Source organism: Protopterus annectens, chromosome 1.part1, assembly GCF_019279795.1.
Source record: "Protopterus annectens isolate FY-2018-M chromosome 1.part1, PAN1.0, whole genome shotgun sequence".
Classification (NCBI taxonomy): Eukaryota; Metazoa; Chordata; order Ceratodontiformes; family Protopteridae; genus Protopterus; species Protopterus annectens.
The window spans coordinates 1,692,869,897-1,692,887,945 of record NC_056726.1 but is presented as its reverse complement, the minus strand read 5'-3'; the positions used below and the strand labels follow the sequence as shown (position 1 = coordinate 1,692,887,945).

General features: G+C 38.0%; 1 protein-coding gene across 1 annotated transcript in view; it reads left to right on the top strand.

The window, feature by feature from the left end:
- LOC122814033 (uromodulin-like) overlaps window positions 1–18,049 on the top strand; it is a 391,951-nt gene that overhangs the window by 64,855 nt on the left and 309,047 nt on the right. The window contains exons 2-3 of the mRNA XM_044086624.1: window positions 10,113–10,208; window positions 15,963–16,183. Of these exons, the coding sequence (XP_043942559.1) occupies window positions 10,113–10,208; window positions 15,963–16,183 (317 nt within the window). The remainder of the gene's footprint in view (window positions 1–10,112; window positions 10,209–15,962; window positions 16,184–18,049) is intronic.

Sequence of the window (18,049 nt, the reverse complement as noted above, 5' to 3'; positions counted from 1 at the left end):
GCAGATTAGGGTGGAGTCATCGGCATACTGTATAAGTGATGCATGCAGGGTGGAAGTACGTAGTTTGTTAGTGAAAATGGTGAATAGTAGAGGACCCAGTATTGATCCTTGAGGAACGTCTATAGAAGTTGGTAACAGAGGTATAGAGTACCTTGCCATTTAACTGATTGTTTTCTATCAGAGAGATAGTTTTTGAACCATGAAATAGTGGAGGGGGCAAAGGACAAGGTGGACAAAGTGTCTAAGAGTAGGTTATGGGAGACCATATCAAATACTTTTGATAGATCTAAGACTATGGCTGATATAAAGTTGTTGTTGTTTCTTAGTTAGTTAACCTGATTGGTAAAGGAGAGTAGAGCAGCAGTTGTACTATGGTTTGGGTGGAAACCATGCTGTGTGGAGGAGAGGAGGTTATGTGAAGTTAAGAAGTGCATCACCTGGGTGTGAATACATTTCTCCAGAAGCTTGGAAAGGGGGGATAGGATAGCAATTGGCCAGTAGTTTGATAGTTCATAGCAGTTACCACCTTTTTGAAGAGGAATAATATATGACACTTTCCAATGTTGGGGTATATGGGTTTCTTGTATAGAGCGGTTTATAAGAATTGAGACAGGGAAGGCTAGTGACTCTGCAGCTAATTTTAGAAAATTAGTGGGTAGACCATCTGCTGGGAGAGTGGTGGGTTTTAGTTTAGAAAGTAGTTTTCTAACTGTGGAGGTTGGTACAGGTGAATGCAAAGGTGGGTATGTTAGTTTGTTCTACAGTTGGGGTGAATTTAGAGTTATTGTTGCATAGTTGGGTAGATAATGAGAGGATAGATTCTGTGAAGTGGTGGTTAAACTGAGAAGCTATGCTGTCATTATCAGAATTGTTGGGAGATGGGGTGGTAGTTTTGCTGGGTTTTAGAAGGGTATTGATAGCCTGCCAGAACTTTTGGGGGTTTCTGGAATGCTTGTTTTGGATGTCTAGGAGGTAGTTTTTTTATCTATTTTTGTTTGGGTTTTGGTCTTATTTCGTAGTTCTTGATATTTTTGTCTGTCTTGGATAGTGTTATTCTTTTTCCAGTTCTTCCAGGTATTGTCTCTAGCTTTTAATATGGCTTTTGTTGTCCTATTTAACTAGGGGGCATAGTTAACTTTTGTTCTAAGTTTCCTGATTTGAGCTAGTATATTTAGTACATTCATAAAAGCAGTATTGAAAAAAATCAACTGCCTGGTCTAATGGTAGAATTTTCAATGGGTTCCAGTCATGTTGCTGGATCATACTGTTAAGAGTTTGTGGATTTACCTTGTGCTCATCCCTAGTTTCCTTGAACAGCATGGGTTTGGGTATCTTTGCCTGTTTACGAAGGAGGAATATGGGAAAGTGGTCATTCAATGCATCAGGTAAGCAGCCCACATGATAATTTTCTTTGGTGAGATTAACTAAAGTCCAATCGAGAATGGAGGTGCTATTGGATTTTTTGTCTCTTTGGTGGTGGGTTCTTGGATTAGTTGTGAGAATCCGAATAGGTTAATATCGTTAGGGGGATTGTTGGAGTTGCAGGCTAGCCAGTCTAAGTTTAGGTCTCCTAGCAGGATGGTTTCTTGGGGTAGGTTGATTGTGGCGCATTGTAGTATCTCTTCTATTATAGGTGAGTTATTTCCTGGAGGAATATAACTACAGAGGATGTTGATAGCCGGATGGTTTCTTGGGGTAGGTTGATTGCGGCCCATTGTAGTATCGCTTCTATTATAGGTGAGTTATTTCCTGGAGGAATATAACGACAGAGGATGTTGAAAGCAGGATGGTTTCTTGGGGTAGGTTGATTGCGGCCCATTGTAGTATCTCTTCTATTATAGGTGAGTTATTTCCCGGAGGAATATAACTACAGAGGATGTTGATAGCAGGTTGGTTTCTTGGGGTATGTTGATTGTGGCCCATTGTAGTATCTCTTCTATTATAGGTGAGTTATTTCCTGGAGGAATATAACTACAGAGGATGTTGATAGCAGGATGGTTTCTTGGGGTATGTTGATTGTGGCCCATTTGTAGTATCTCTTCTATTATAGGTGAGTTATTTCCGGGAGGAATATAACTACAGAGGATGTTGATAGCAGAATGGTTTCTTGGGGTAGGTTGATTGTGGCCCATTGTAGTATCTCTTCTATTATAGGTGAGTTATTTCCTGGAGGAATATAACTACAGAGGATGTTGATAGCAGGATGGTTTCTTGGGGTAGGTCGATGTGGCCCATGGTAGTATCTCTTCTATTATAGGTGAGTTATTTCCTGGAGGAATATAACTACAGAGGATGTTGATAGCAGGATGGTTTCTTGGGGTAGGTTGATTGCGGCCCATTGTAGTATCTCTTCTATTATAGGTCAGTTATTTCCTGGAGGACTATAACTACAGAGGATGTTGATAGCAGGATGGTTTCTTGGGGTAGGTTGATTGTGGCCCATTGTAGTATATCTTCTATTATAGGTGAGTTATTTCCTGGAGGAATATAACTACAGAGGATGTTGATAGCAGGATGGTTTCTAGGGCTAGGTTGATTGTGGCCTATTGTAGTATATCTCCTATTATAGGTGAGTTATTTCCTGGAGGAATATAACTACAGAGGATGTTGATAGCAGGATGGTGTCTTGGGGTAGGTTGATTGTGGCCCATGGTAGTATCTCTTCTATTATAGGTGAGTTATTTCCTGGAGGAATATAACTACAGAGGATGTTGATAGCAGGATGGTTTCTTGGGGTAGGTCGATGTGGCCCATGGTAGTATCCTTCTATTATAGGTGAGTTATTTCCTGGAGGAATATAACTACAGAGGATGTTGATAGCAGGATGGTTTCTTGGGGTAGGTTGATTGTAGCCCATTTTAGTACCTCTTCTATTATCGGTGAGTTATTTCCTGGAGTAATATAACTACAGAGGATGTTGATAGCAGGATGGTTTCTTGGGTAGGTTGATTGTGGCCCATTGTAGTATCTCTTCTATTATAGGTGAGTTATTTCCTGGAGGAATATAACTACAGAGGATGTTGATATCAGGATGGTTTCTTAGGGTAGGTTGATTGCGGCCCATTGTAGTATCTCTTCTATTATAGGTGAGTTATTTCCTGGAAGAATATAACTACAGAGGATGGTGATAGCAGGATGGTTTCTTGGGGTAGGTTGATTGTGGCCCATTGTAGTATCTCTTCTATTATAGGTCAGTTATTTCCTGGAGGACTATAACTACAGAGGATGTTGATAGCAGGATGGTTTCTTGGGGTAGGTTGATTGTGGCCCATTGTAGTATCTCTTCTATTATAGGTGAGTTATTTCCTGGAGGAATATAACTACAGAGGATGTTGATGGCAGGATGGTTTCTTGGGGTAGGTCGATGTGGCCCATGGTAGTATCACTTCTATTATAGGTGAGTTATTTCCTGGAGGAATATATCTACAGAGGATGTTGATAGCAGGATGGTTTCTTGGGGTAGGTTGATTGTGGCCCATTGTAGTATCTCTTCTATTATAGGTGAGTTATTTCCTGGAGGAATATAACTACAGAGGATGTTGATAGCAGGATGGTTTCTTGGGGTAGGTCGATGTGGCCCATGGTAGTATCTCTTCTATTATAGGTGAGTTATTTCCTGGAGGAATATAACTACAGAGGATGTTCATAGCAGGATGGTTTCTTGGGGTAGGTTGATTGTGGCCCATTGTAGTATCTCTTCTATTATAGGTGAGTTATTTCCTGGAGGAATATAACTACAGAGGACGTTCATAGCAGGATGGTTTCTTGGGGTAGATTGATTGTGGCCCATTGTAGTATCTCTTCTATTATAGGTGAGTTATTTCCTGGAGGAATATAACTATGGAGGATGTTGATAGCAGGATGGTTTCTTGGGGTAGGTTGATTGTGGCCCATTGTAGTATCTCCTCTTTTATAGGTGAGTTATTTCCTGGAGGAATATAACTACAGAGGATGTTGATAGCAGGATGGTTTCTTGGGGTAGGTTGATTGTGGCCCATTGTAGTATCTCTCCTGTTATAGGTGTTATTTCCTGGAGGAATATAACTACAGAGGATGTTGATAGCAGGATGGTTTCTTGGGTAGGTTGATTGTGGCCCATTGTTGTATCTCTTCTATTATAGGTGAGGTATTTCCTGGAGGAATATAACTACAGAGGATGTTGATAGCAGGATGGTTTCTTGGGGTAGGTTGATTGCGGCCCATTGTAGTATCTCTTCTATTATAGGTGAGTTATTTCCTGGAGGAATATAACTACAGAGGATGTTGATAGCAGGATGGTTTCTTGGGGTAGGTTGATTGTGGCCCATTGTAGTATCTCTTTTATTATAGGTGAGTTATTTCCTGGAGGACTATAACTACAGAGGATGTTGATAGCAGGATGGTTTCTTGGGGTAGGTTGATTGTGGCCCATTGTAGTATCTCTTCTATTTTAGGTGAGTTATTTCCTGGAGGAATATAACTGCAGAGGATGTTGATGGCAGGATGGTTTTTTGGGGTAGGTTGATTGTGGCCCATTGTAGTATCTCTTCTATTATAGGTGAGTTATTTCCTGGAGGAATATAACTACAGAGGATTTTGATAGCAGGATGGTTTCTCGGGGTAGGTTGATTGTGGCCCATTGTAGTATCTCTTCTATTATAGGTGAGTTATTTCCTGGAGGAATGTAACTACAGAGGATGTTGATAGCAGGATGGTTTCTTGGGGTAGGTTGATTGTGGCCCATTGTAGTATCCCTTCTATTATAGGTGAGTTATTTCCTGGAGGAATATAACCACAGAGGATGTTGATAGCAGGTTGGTTTCTCTGGGTAGGTTGATTGCGGCCCATTGTAGTATCTCTTCTATTATAGGTGAGTTATTTCCTGGAGGAATATAACTACAGAGGATGTTGATAGCAGGATGGTTTCTCGGGGTAGGTTGATTGTGGCCCATTGTAGTATCCCTTCTATTATAGGTGAGTTATTTCCTGGAGGAATATAACCACAGAGGATGTTGATAGCAGGTTGGTTTCTCGGGGTAGGTTGGTTGTGGCCCATTGTAGTATCTCTCCTATTATAGGTGATTTATTTCCTGGAGGTATGTAACTACAGAGGATGTTGATTCTTTTTTTGTTTTTAAGGGACATAATGGAGCCTAATGTCTCTGCATTCTGGAATTTGGGAAGTGGGGTTTTTAGATATTGGAGGTTGAGTATATTTTTAAATAAGATTGGAACTCCGCATCCCTTTTTGGTACCTTTGTCTTGCCTTAGGATGTTACAGCCTTCGGAAGAATTTCTTCATTTTGTGTGTTAGGTTTTAGCCAGGTCTCAGTAATGGTTAGTATATCTGGGGAGTAGTGGTAAGTATGTCTTGGGAAATTGTCATTCAGCAATCTAGAAAATGACAAAGGTATGTTTGGTGGAACAGGACCACACATTAATATATTTTCAGCCAGTGATCGGGAGCTAAATTATTTGCACTTTTACTTTCCATCACTCCTACAATGACACAGTATCCGGCTGTATTTTTCCTTTTGCTCTCTCGAAATTCTAATCATTATGCTTTACCAGTCATTAAGACCACTCATCTCCAAGAAAGTCTTTATTGTATGACTTTAAGCAACCAGTTAAGTAACCAAATTACCTTATGGAAATAGATGTTACAGGTTAGTAAAGTGACAATAAATAATACTGCATCTACAGCTGTACCAGGTAAGTTATAAAGTGTATACATAAATGTAATTTATAATTAGGGTTATGTCTGGTATATACTGCTGATTAGATGAGTTGCACTATATAATGATTGCTGACATCAATTGAACCTTTATCTTGTTTGTCTATGTAGTATGTAAATTTTCCATTTAATTTCTGAAATAAATCAGTGGGCAATGCTACTATGGCATCTTGTAACACATAAAAATCATGGTAAAGTGATTAACAATCTGTAACAACACCCTTTATTCAAACCCTTCCACGCTCTGAACATTGTTCTAGTTAGATACTTCAGTATTAAATTTCCAGTGCTGCCACTGCTAATGTAAATATGTCCTCATGGTTCAGGATAATGCATGGCAACCTGCAGCCAAGGAAGGAACCATGACTCCAACCTTACATTTAAACATTTGCAATGAGATGCAAATGTTTAAAAGGTTCTAGTCATTACAAATGTGAATATGTAAAATAAAGTTGTTCATAACTTGTCAGACACATTGTAAAACAGCCAGCTCAAAGAAGACTTAAGGTTTTCAGTAGTGTGTATGACCAGAACCATCACAGAGAGTAAACTTGCAGTAGTAGGAATACATATGAAGTCTCTGTACCATGTAAGATCCTTCACGTTGGATTCAGTGATTCCCCTATGGTTGCCTTCTCAGTAACTCGATTAATATTCCTGGTTTCTCTTATGATGTTAAGGTTAGACTGACATTTTGCTGTTTGCCATCCATACTTTCTCTCTCTGTCATGCGGTATGTGCTCCTTTTTGTTTCACACTCCCCTCTGATGCAGATAATCAACAAACTTCCTCAGACTTTGTCAATTATAAACCAAATGAGCTTCAGCTTACCAGCTTTTATTGTCTGGTCTGGAATTCCTTGAATACATTTTCAGTAATAATTCACTACTGATGTGATTTTTATTGGGTCATCTGTAGAGGTTAAATTAAATTTTGTTTTTTTTTTTCCTCCATGGGTATATAATCATGATATTTTTGCATTTTTATTGAGTTGCATCTCAATGAAAGATAAGGATACTAATTAATAATCAGCTCTAGTTGCCTGACAACTTATTCCCATCCTCTAAACCTATTTTCAGTCATGACAATACACGTATAAAACTCATTCTTTTAAATATGTCATTGAGATAATAGGCTACCACAATGTCAATTTCCCATTCCCATTCTTGACAAATGTCTGTCCTAACTATTTTTCCCTAAATCATACTGTTCAGTAGTGGCCCTAGTGGCTGTAAGCACAAAGACACTGCATTATAACTATCTGATGAAACAGTAAACCTGCAAGAGTTTCAGTGATGTCCTTAGCAGTGCAAAACTAAAAGGGAGGATAAAGGCCTATAAGTCAAGCAAAAAAATATGTATTCCATATACTGGTTAATACCAATTTAGCTCTTATCACATGCACTTAAATGCTTCTATGGTATTTTACTGCAGGCTAATTGGCTGTATCAGTAATGTACTGCCAGTAGTATACTTTGAAAATTCAAAATGATCTGTTTCTAAATGAAAATTTAATGTTGTGCTATATTTGCATCTATCTTATTGCTAATGCAGGTGCAAATTTCTTTGTAAATACTTTTTCATTCAGTTACATGTTCAGTTGTATTGCCTGACCTCTCTGCCCTGGATTGTTATTGAAAAGGGCCAATGGACCACTTCACCTGTCCAGTTAACACATATTAAATCAGTCAATCAATAAGTAAATATTGGAACTCTAAATTACTTCAGTTTTTTTCACCCTTAGATGTTATTCAGAAGCTCCTGTAAGGTCTCCTTCCATCTGTCTCTGATGTCTTGTGGACTGGTAAGCAGGTTGTTGCTGGTATCCCTTATGATGGGTGTCTATCTTCATTATCTTTCTGTCTTTGCCCTGCAATCTGGTAGAGTTTCTTTGGAAAGTGTGGACAGCTGTTTGTAGCTGTGGTCCATACTGCACCTCACTTATCACCCTTGAAAGGAAGAACAGATTAGCAAATGACACAGACTTCTTTGCTCACTTCTATTTAACTCGCTAACACCTATGTGGTGTGGAATGCCACACCCCTAGCAGCCTATACACGGCTTGTATTCCAGAGGAATTTTTAAAAAATAAACTTAGTGTAAGATAAACAAATGTAAATATTTTGTGAGCAATAAAACTGCACAAATCACAATATTCTTAGTAAGAAATATTTTTTTCAGCTTGCCATATTCAATAAAGCCTAAACTAAGTGTATACAATATGTATTCAAGAACATTCTTATCACATTTCTTGTACTTTATAGTCACTCATAAAGATTGTATTATGTATACATATAGTCTACACTTTGTGGTAACCTTTATGAATCCCTGTCAATTTTTAAAGCTGCAAGATTATCAGAAGGAAAACTAAAATTAGGAGGAAGAAGGTGTGAGTTATGCCTGTGTTGTCTGTTCACTTAGAACGGTGTACACTTAATGCAGGCATTATTGAATCCCAGGGGTATATAGTGTTTTTCGTAAATACTGTAATATATTATAATGTACACAAATGCCAATTTATACTTTTTCTTTCACAAATTTTCATATCTTGAAAGCTGTACAATCTAGAGATAAATTGTCAGGACATTTTTGTTAACCTGACATATGCTTTCACATGACAAGACATTTCTCTGTATGGGTATGTTTCCTGAGATATTTACAGAAATACAAAAACATACATTTAATTGTATAATTAGCAAAACAAGTAATAATTGAGATCTCTTATGATATGCAACTTACTGTGCAAATGTCAAATACACTTTTCTGCTATAATATCTAAGGTTTCATTTAATGTCATGCAAAGTGTGTAAGTCACTTGTTTTTTGAAGTATTAAGTACATATGGAAATATTGGTTATTTTCATAATTACTAGCAAACAACTAACAATATTTCCAGCAGAGGGTGATATAATCCAGCAGGGACAGTGAACTGCCCTGTCTCTAACATTGGTGTTTCACACCATACACATCAATAACATGTACATCTCTCAGTTATGAAAATATGAATATAAAGTTGAAATTATGAATAATACATGACAATCAGAAAAATTAATTTCTCCACTGCAGAATATCTTAGACTAACAATCTTAGTGCCATTGCTTTCAATAACTCATTGCCTTTTTCAATACTGCCTATTATTAACTGCTACATCACTAAGCCAAAGGAGTACGAACCAAAAAAGTTCTGAATGCTATAATGTGGCATGGGTGTAAACTGGAAGAATACAAAAAAGCATTTTAGGCTGACTGCTACCTGGAAACTAAGGAATAGATGCGGTACTCATCACAGTCTCTGCTCATTATCCATAGACATGAGTGAGTTTTTTGTACTGTGCACACTTTCCAGACTGCATGCATGATTTACATGATTTTAATGATATATGCGCCTGCAAATTCTGCACCAGTGTAGTGCTGTCTCTGAGTGCAATATTCACATGACATATACTTAATCACCATTAATACTGAAATAGAACTGTCATTTTATTTCTGGAGACATGTATTACATAAATATGTCGATATATATGTTTTTTGCATCACTGGCCTCTAACGTTTACCAATTATTTCAATGGAGTCCATCACAAATAATTGTATTGCAATTGATGTTGGGAGGCTGATATCCAAATAAAGGCTCATAAAGTCACAAATCATGCAAAAATACAGGGGTGCAGGCTTTTCTGGATCCCCAGATGTGAGGTTAAACCCCCAGACTATATAACTTTGACCCATAACAATGAGTTTGGACAAACTCAGAGAAGAGAGAGAGAGAAAAAGTGAGTAAAATGCAACATTCAGTTTTACACTCTTCCTTGAGACTGGCATCCATGACAGTTTGCTAGCAATTGTCTCAGTTCAGCTCTTGGCATCAATCAGCAATGCAGCAATAAAACTTAGGGGTCCATTTTGATGATGGTGGTGCATGGCAATATGTAAGTGTATGAGTATACTATACCGTGAAGCCTAATCATAACTTTCTATATATTAAGTGAAGTTGGTTTGCATGTTTTAGAATACGTTGGCCTAATAAAACCCCTTTTTTGGACTTGTTTGCTTATACACCCATATATATATATATATATATATATACATTTATAAATATATATTTATAAAGTATATAGATACTTAAAGATGACTAGTTTTAGTCTTGAGAAGCAGCTATCATCTGATATGTAAAAGTTTAATAATTAAGCAACAGGTAGGCTGCTTAGAAGTGTTGAAGATGTAGTAGAACCATAACTAAAGAAACTGGTCCTTCTATACTGGTAGTAATAATTTAGAAAGTTGTCAGAAGAAGACCATGTTTTTCTAAAGTAAAAAATGCATCCAATTATAATGACTGTCTTTAATTATTGACTGCAATGCCTTTGAGAGTTACCTAATATTCTTCTTCCTCTGCTTTCCTAGTGCAAGGGCAGTGCACACAATCATGTCTCCTAGATGCTGTATGCAACATTACAACTCAAAAGTGTGACTGCAACACAACCTATTATAGAAACAAAGGTAATACAAATTCAATACTATAATGCCAAATGCTGTTTAATAGTCAGTATTAAATTCAATGTGATTAACAGACAAAAGATGAGTAATGCAGCTATTTGCTATAAATAGACTTGACAGCTATATGGTCAGTACCTCAACATCCTCAGAAGAAATCTTAAAAGAACAGAAATAATACTCTAGTGAACAGCAGTTCTAGTGCAGATCTGATTTAAAAAATACATGTTTAAGCTAAATTAAAGTGTAGTCAAATTGTTAGCACATTTATAGATTTATATAGATTTCATAGATATTACAAAGCCATTAATTTTTGTGGTCCCCCATGCCTTGTCAGTAGCCTACATCATGCTGCACCTCCTCCCTCCATGAGGGTCATACCAGTAAATGCAAGAGTAAATTTGTGGCTATCTATCTGGCCATCCTGTTTATGTTTATATGCAGAAAAGTTTATTTCAGAAGTTTGGGAGATGCTGAATTATCAACATCTCTTTATCTATTGGTGAAGATTTGGGTTCATGGTTCTTGTATTGGTAGAGCTACTGGACTTGCTGAGATACGTGAGGTCAAGACCACTGGCTCTCTAATGGCATGGTAAATGAGAAAGAGAGCTCCCCTCAAAAGATTATAAGAACCGACTGAAGTGACAGAGCCTCCAGCCTCTCTTGGTAGCTCAGGAACTGTAGGCCTGTTTTTTTTTTTTTTTTTTTTTGTGAACTTTTGGAGATTTTCTAATTGTTTTTTATTTAAAAATGCATCAGAAAGGGGATCTTGTACTTGATAATGGGTATGACACTAGTCCAGTGCTATTTGCCAGATAGGGACAGATATTTGGAGGAACAGACCAAAAACAAAAAGGCAGCATACCTCTCAACTGTACAGATTTTTGCATTGTTTTTTTTTGTCATTGATATTTTTGGTTCATTTCCCATATGGCTGTGGTTTTCTAGCACATCACTGGCAAATCACTCAGGCTTTAAGTCAGAAAATAATGACAGACATTTGAGTTTCAGAGTTCATACCCTTCAGAAAATCTGTGCTAATGCAAAACTTGTTATTCTATCTACTTTCCAAGTTGTAAGAGCAATATTTAAAAAGTGTCCCTTTTTTGGGCCTTTGTCCCCGTTATTTATGGTTTTGTACAGATTTCTTACTCTAGAAGATTGACAAGTATGTGAGGCAGGCATCTGGACATTCTGCGAAAACCTGTACAGTTGAGGAGTATGCCCATACGGCACTTTTACTATGCAGGGGGTGTGTGATAGAGTCTGTCACACACCCCCTGCATTCCTTCCTATTGGAATAGCTGCTTTCAGTGTCCACAGACACTAAAAGCATTTGGAAAGTGCTGTACGGCACTTTGACAATGCAGGTGGTTTGTGACAGTACCTGTCATACACACCCTGCATTGCTTCCTATTGAAATAGCTGCTTTCAGTGTCTGTGGATAATGAAAGCACTAGGAAAGTGCCATACAGCAATGTAGGGTGTGCATGACAGTACCTGTCACTCACACCCTGCATTTATTTATTGATCTCCTAGCTATTTCAGTGTCCGCGGACACTGTTAGACTATTTTATTTGCTATCAGTGTCCGCAGACACTGAAAAGCATTTAAAAAGTGCTGTACAGCACTTTGAGAGTGCAGGGTGCATGTTAGATGTGCGTGCACTACTTAAACATGCCCCCTTCACTCAGTAGTGTTCGTGCCTGCTTAGCCTTAGCAGTAGCTTGCCTTCATGAATATGCAAGGCATGCTGCTGTTAAAACTATGTGGAAATAGACACAATTCACTCTGTGCAGGAATAGCACTATTCCTGCACGGCATTTATTGAATCTTGGGGATTGTCTTTTCTATTAATTTACTTGCTCTGAATTCATTATCTAACTAGCTAGCTGTTGAATTAAGTAGTGTATTTTTACACTCTAGCAAGCATGTTTCTGTATTTTTACGTAAAGAGATCAATGGATTTTCCATTTAGTGGCACTGGGTGGTAGCCTGGTTTGTTTAGGTTGGGGAAACATGCTTGCAATTTCTGCATGTAGTTATTTTATTGGCTGTAGGGCTTATCAATCAACTTATCTTGTTTTAGTGCCTTTTTAAATTTCATATAATTGTGAGGCTCTTGACTGATTTCTATAAAGTGAAGTACTTTTATTAAATAATTGCACTTTTATATCTGCATCTTTAAGTTTGTTTGTGGTAGCATTTCACCCCAGATACTCCCTTACTGTGCTTTTATGTTAGGAGTACTGAGATTATTCATCAAGTGGCACTAGGTGTTTACCTGGGTTGTTTGAGCTGGGAAGCATACTAAAGGGTTCTACGTGTAGTCATTGAAGTGGCCAGAGGGCTCAGTCATTTTTCTGTATTTCCTGTGCTGGTATAAATTCAGCACATTTGCTCTGAGCTATTCACTGTGACAGTACCTTTTACAGATGCAAACATCTGGAAACATTACTTATGTTCATTATACTGTGAAGTTTTACTGTGACAGCTTATTATAGCACCCAGGCCTGTTGCTGCTCATAGAGCATCTGATTTTGCTCTGGGCAGCATCGCTGTTTAGGTTAGCTGAAGATTACACCATGTAAACAATCATCCCTCAACAGCTTACAAACACCTTCCAGTCCTATCCTTTCAGGTAAACACTAGGACCTGCAACCATGGATGGGCACTTTCCACTTTCTCTGTATTTAGGTTAGTGGACATGGGTACCCTGAGTCAATGTAATAATTGCCTTATATAAACTGACAACCACTTAATTCTCAAACAAAGGGCTCAGTCAGTTTTCTGTATTTCCACTGCTGCTATAAATTCACACACAAATACAATATGCAAGAAATGTAGCTACACATTCACATTGGAGGCTAAATCCACATCTCATTGTACCTCAACTACCAAGCCCATAAAGCAAAACACTCCATGACCTAGTATTCTCATCATAGGAGATGCCATTGTGAAACACATTGATGTCCCTCTTACCAGGCTGAATAAGGGGATGGTTACAGTTAGTTGCCTTTCAAATGCCAGGATTCACCATATCACATTAGCACTCATGTCACTTACCCTAAGTACCAGTATAACTCAGTCATAGTCCATGTGAGTGTGAATAACCTGAGACGTACCTCCTTGGACTATATGAAAGGAGGGACATGACTGAGCTCTCAGCATATGTGGCACAGGCAGGATGATGCCACAATACCAATAGAAAATGATTGACTTAGGCTACTGGTGTCATTCCAAAGGGGTCTAATACTTGTTCACCTGGGAGGACTTGGTTGATAGGCCATGTTGCTTTGACAGGGATGGTCTTCACCTGTCACCTCTAGGCTTTCAGATATTGCCCAAAATGTTATAAACTCCTACAGTGCCCATTTTAGGTATTGCCAAACAGACAAACCTTCCAACATACAATCAAACCTTCTAACATGACAAACGTTATGCAGGACAAGCTAAAGGTGTTACTGCTCAATGCTAGGAGCCTCAACAAGAAGCTGCACTCCCTGGAGGCTCTCCTCACCCTGGAGTATGCTGACATTTGTGCAGTTACTGAAACATGGGTCAAAGCCACGAAAAGCAACTCTAGCAGTGCATAGCTATATTGCCTTTCATACATTCTGACCATCCACTGAACATGAAAGAGCAAAAGGCAGAGGTGTTATCTATCTCCATGAAGGAAAAGCATACCTCAAGGCTGGTCAAACAATATGACAAGTTTGGTCTACTCCATGTCCAGCTAACCATGGGAAAATCCAGTACCATATTCTAACTAGTTACAGGTCTCTCACTATCAACCAGAAAACCCATATATCATACCTGAAGTTACTAAAATCAATCACCATGCAGCCCAATAGCATACTCAGGGGTGATTTTAACTACCCCTCCATTAATTGTGAGGCATGTACAACCAATAATATACAAGCCCAAAGATTTCTTGACTTTGTAAATTCAAATGCCCTGATAGTCTGCACTGCTGCTAGGGGAACAAGTATCCTAGATCTAGTACTCACAATTATGGGAGAGTGCTGCACCCTCCCCCCCAGTGTTATGTCCTCACTAGTAAGATCAGATAACAAAGTGGTCTCCCTCGAAATAAAGGTAAAACTAGTATCCCACCTAACCCCAAAAACTTTAAGAACTTTGCTAATTTAAATTACCCCCTATTAAGGGATGGAATAACTTGTTTCCTAGCTCCTCCAAATCCAGAAACCACAGAGACCTATACAGATTCACCACTCCACTGCCAGTTATCACCAAACATCAGGTTGCCACTACACTCTCTAAAAGTAAAAACATGGCTTCAATGGGGCCTGAAAATATGTCAGGTTCCCTCTTAAACAGCTTAAATCAGGACATAACAGGGTCATTTGGATCTCTTTTTCACCACCGTCTCTGGGCTGGCTATGTCCTGATAGACTGGAAGACACCAATAGTCATCTTTCTGCATAAAGGGTGACCATCTACTGACCAACGCACCAACGCACACAACACCACCACACAAGCTACATTCTGCTCACACACACACACACACACACACACACACACACACACACACACACACACACACACACACACATCACAGCAACAAAACACACTAACACACACCACAGCCCCTACCCAAAACCCTTAACACATACTTACCTGAATCTGTAACTACAGTGGAACCTCAGAAACGCGAAATTCAAAACATCCAGTATTCGAGGTTTTGAATTCTGTGCTTCTGAGCTTTCACTCTTTTCAGGATTCCACTTTATGGGCTCGAAATACTGAATTTCGACATTTCAGTACTTTGAGCTTCTAAAGTGAATCTATATATATATATATATATATATATATATATATATATGTATATATATATATATATATATATATATATATATATATATATATATTCAGCATGGATTGTTCGTTTGTAGTTAGAACATGTCCAGATTAGTACAAACATCGTAAACATAAATAATTAAGCAGTATCAGCAGTTAAATTAGAGTAACTTCATATTATAAAACACAAAAAATGCTCATGCTAACCACAGTGTCCAAGTTTTTATTCTCAGGAATAAAGTGAGAAATACCGTTTCTATGTATTAATTTTGAATTGCATGATAGCTATCTCATTTTAACTGTAAACAAATGTGTATATCAATCAGAAATGTTTTATAATTCACTTATTAGTATTCTTTGTATGACTGTTTCCATCATTTATCTTCACAGTTGGAATTTGAGTAGCTTGAGAATGAATTTTAAGATTAATTAATTGTTTTATTGAATTAATTGTTTTGGTGATGGGATTAGGTTATTTAAGAACAAAATTTGTAATGGCATTTTATCTGAGGAAGTCCTGATGTTTAGATGATGAAAGTACAGTGATTTTGTTAAGTATTAATAAAGGATTGTTTTTATAACTTTATAACCTCAGAAATGGTGTCTCCTTTCATCTTATGCCTCCAAGTGCCCTTTTTTTACAGTTTTAGTAGTTGCTGCTGGTTGCAGTCCTTGGGCACTTTGTTCCTTGTGTTTCTTCTTGAGTTTTGGTTGATCTATCTCATTTTAAACTTCCTCAGCTTATGCTAGGTTGCATTATAATTTAACATTTGTAGGAAGGTATATTGGATTTTCAGAAAATGTTTACACAAATGTTTTTAACATATAACACATTTAATAAATACCAGGTGTGACAGAAGGTTTAGAGATGATTTAGCTGAAACTATATTGTATCCTCTGCATATTTGTTTTATTACTACATTTGTTTTATACCTAGATTTAGCACTGATTCTCCAGCCTTTGTCAGTAACATGCACTCCTGCCTCACTTGAGCTCAAATTCACTAACTGCCAGTTAGATGCATTGAGCAGTCTTGGATTCCGTTCTCCACCCAACTCTAGTTGTTATCTGAGTACAGACAGCTCCTCCATCGCAGGACAGACTACATTGTTTTTTGGATATCCACCTCGCAAGGCTACTTGTGATGCTATAATATCTGTAAGTAAATGCATCGATTTCTCCTATCAGTAAACTGCAAAAGTTTATATTTGTAAAGTAATGCTACTGTCACACTGTACTGTACAAATTGAATAAAATTTTACAGCACACAGTGCATGTCCCATTCTTTATAGTGTGTGTTACTTTTCTTGTTGTAATGTACAAAACAGAATGTCATAGCTCTAGCCCGAGCACTTCAAGTAACCATGCTATTCACCACAGCACACTTTCCTGTAAACAGTTTTCCATTTGCCCATCCACGCATTTTCGACTATTATTTACTAGTACTAAATTACTAATGCCCAGCAATTCAACATTTTCTATTGACAACTTCTTGTATTTGAAGATTCTAACAGCACATTAACTTTTGCTTTTCTGCAGTGAGGATACAGTTTCCATTTATTATTCACAATGAATATGTATACTTATAGCAAGAAGTTAGATTCACTGTATTTATAGTCCACTTTATAAAGTGGCTCCAGATGACAGTGGATGGATTTAAAATTAATGTTTACATGAAATAATCTCAGCCTGAATTCACCTTCCCCAGCTTCATAAAAAATGAGATTTGATTATGGTGGGGTGTATGTCATAATATCAAAAAAATCAAAATATTGAAACCTGTCATTTCTCACAATGTGTGTCTTACCACCCATTTCTTGCAGTTAATCTCCACCACCTCTAGCTGCCTCAACTGCTCTGCCTTACCACCCACGTTTTTGTACAATTCAGTAGTACAGGTTGCATCATTGTTTTGTACACCTTACCTTTTAGCATCTTTGGCATTCTTCTGTCATACACTACCCATAGCACTCTGTGCCATTTTGCTGCATGACCTCTAATTGTACCATTTGTTTCCTCATTCAGACATTCCTTCTCCTCAACCATTGTGATATAAATGAACAATGGCAATGAATTGCTCTGTCTCATACCATGGCATTCCACACTATGTCCCTGTGATGTCCCCTTTCTGGACCAGTAATAAAGGAGCCTGAATCCTCATCATTGACAGTGGAGAGGGATGTTCACTTGGAACAAAAATAGATGCACACAGTATTTCCAGATATAGCTCTCTGTATCAAGCACAATTTCCCTTAAGAGCACACAGGGAACATAGTCAGGGGTCTGGATTTCTCATTCTATCTCTTTCCAGGGCCCCAGTGAGACTTCCCACTGGCACAGCTGTAGAGTTGAGTCCTCAGCCAAGCATCCAAGACAAGTCCTCCAGCACCCTCTCTGTGAAACTAGTGCTTCATGTCCCTGCTCCAAGCAGCTGACACACGCACACACACACACACACACACACACACACACACACACACACACACACACACACACACTCTTTGAGATTTGATTTTCATACACACACACATACACACACACACACACACACACACACACACACACACACACACACACACACACACACACCTGGAAAACCTGGCACAGATTTACTAGCTATGCCCCCTTCTGCCAAGACTATAAGGTAGTTACTGACACCAGACACTCCAAAGCCAGCTACTCTAAAGCTATTACAAGGGTACCCAATTATACTGAGTGAAATTAATATTAGTACAAATGGTAGTGTTTTGATCAATGCAGTAAAGCTTTCAGGAGTGGCCGCAGAGTCAGCAAATAGATATGAATACTCTCAAAATTTACAATATTCTCTAAAGCACCAGCTACAATGAAAAGTTTAAACATATTTAATAATAAATAATGAAATAACTTGAAAATACTAAATGTCTATTTTCAATAAACACCAGAGTTTCAATTACAGGAAATATTAAAATAACACAGATTAATCAATTCACACAAATTCAGAAAAATAGTACTTAACTAAGCTCATTATGTTTTCCTCACTGA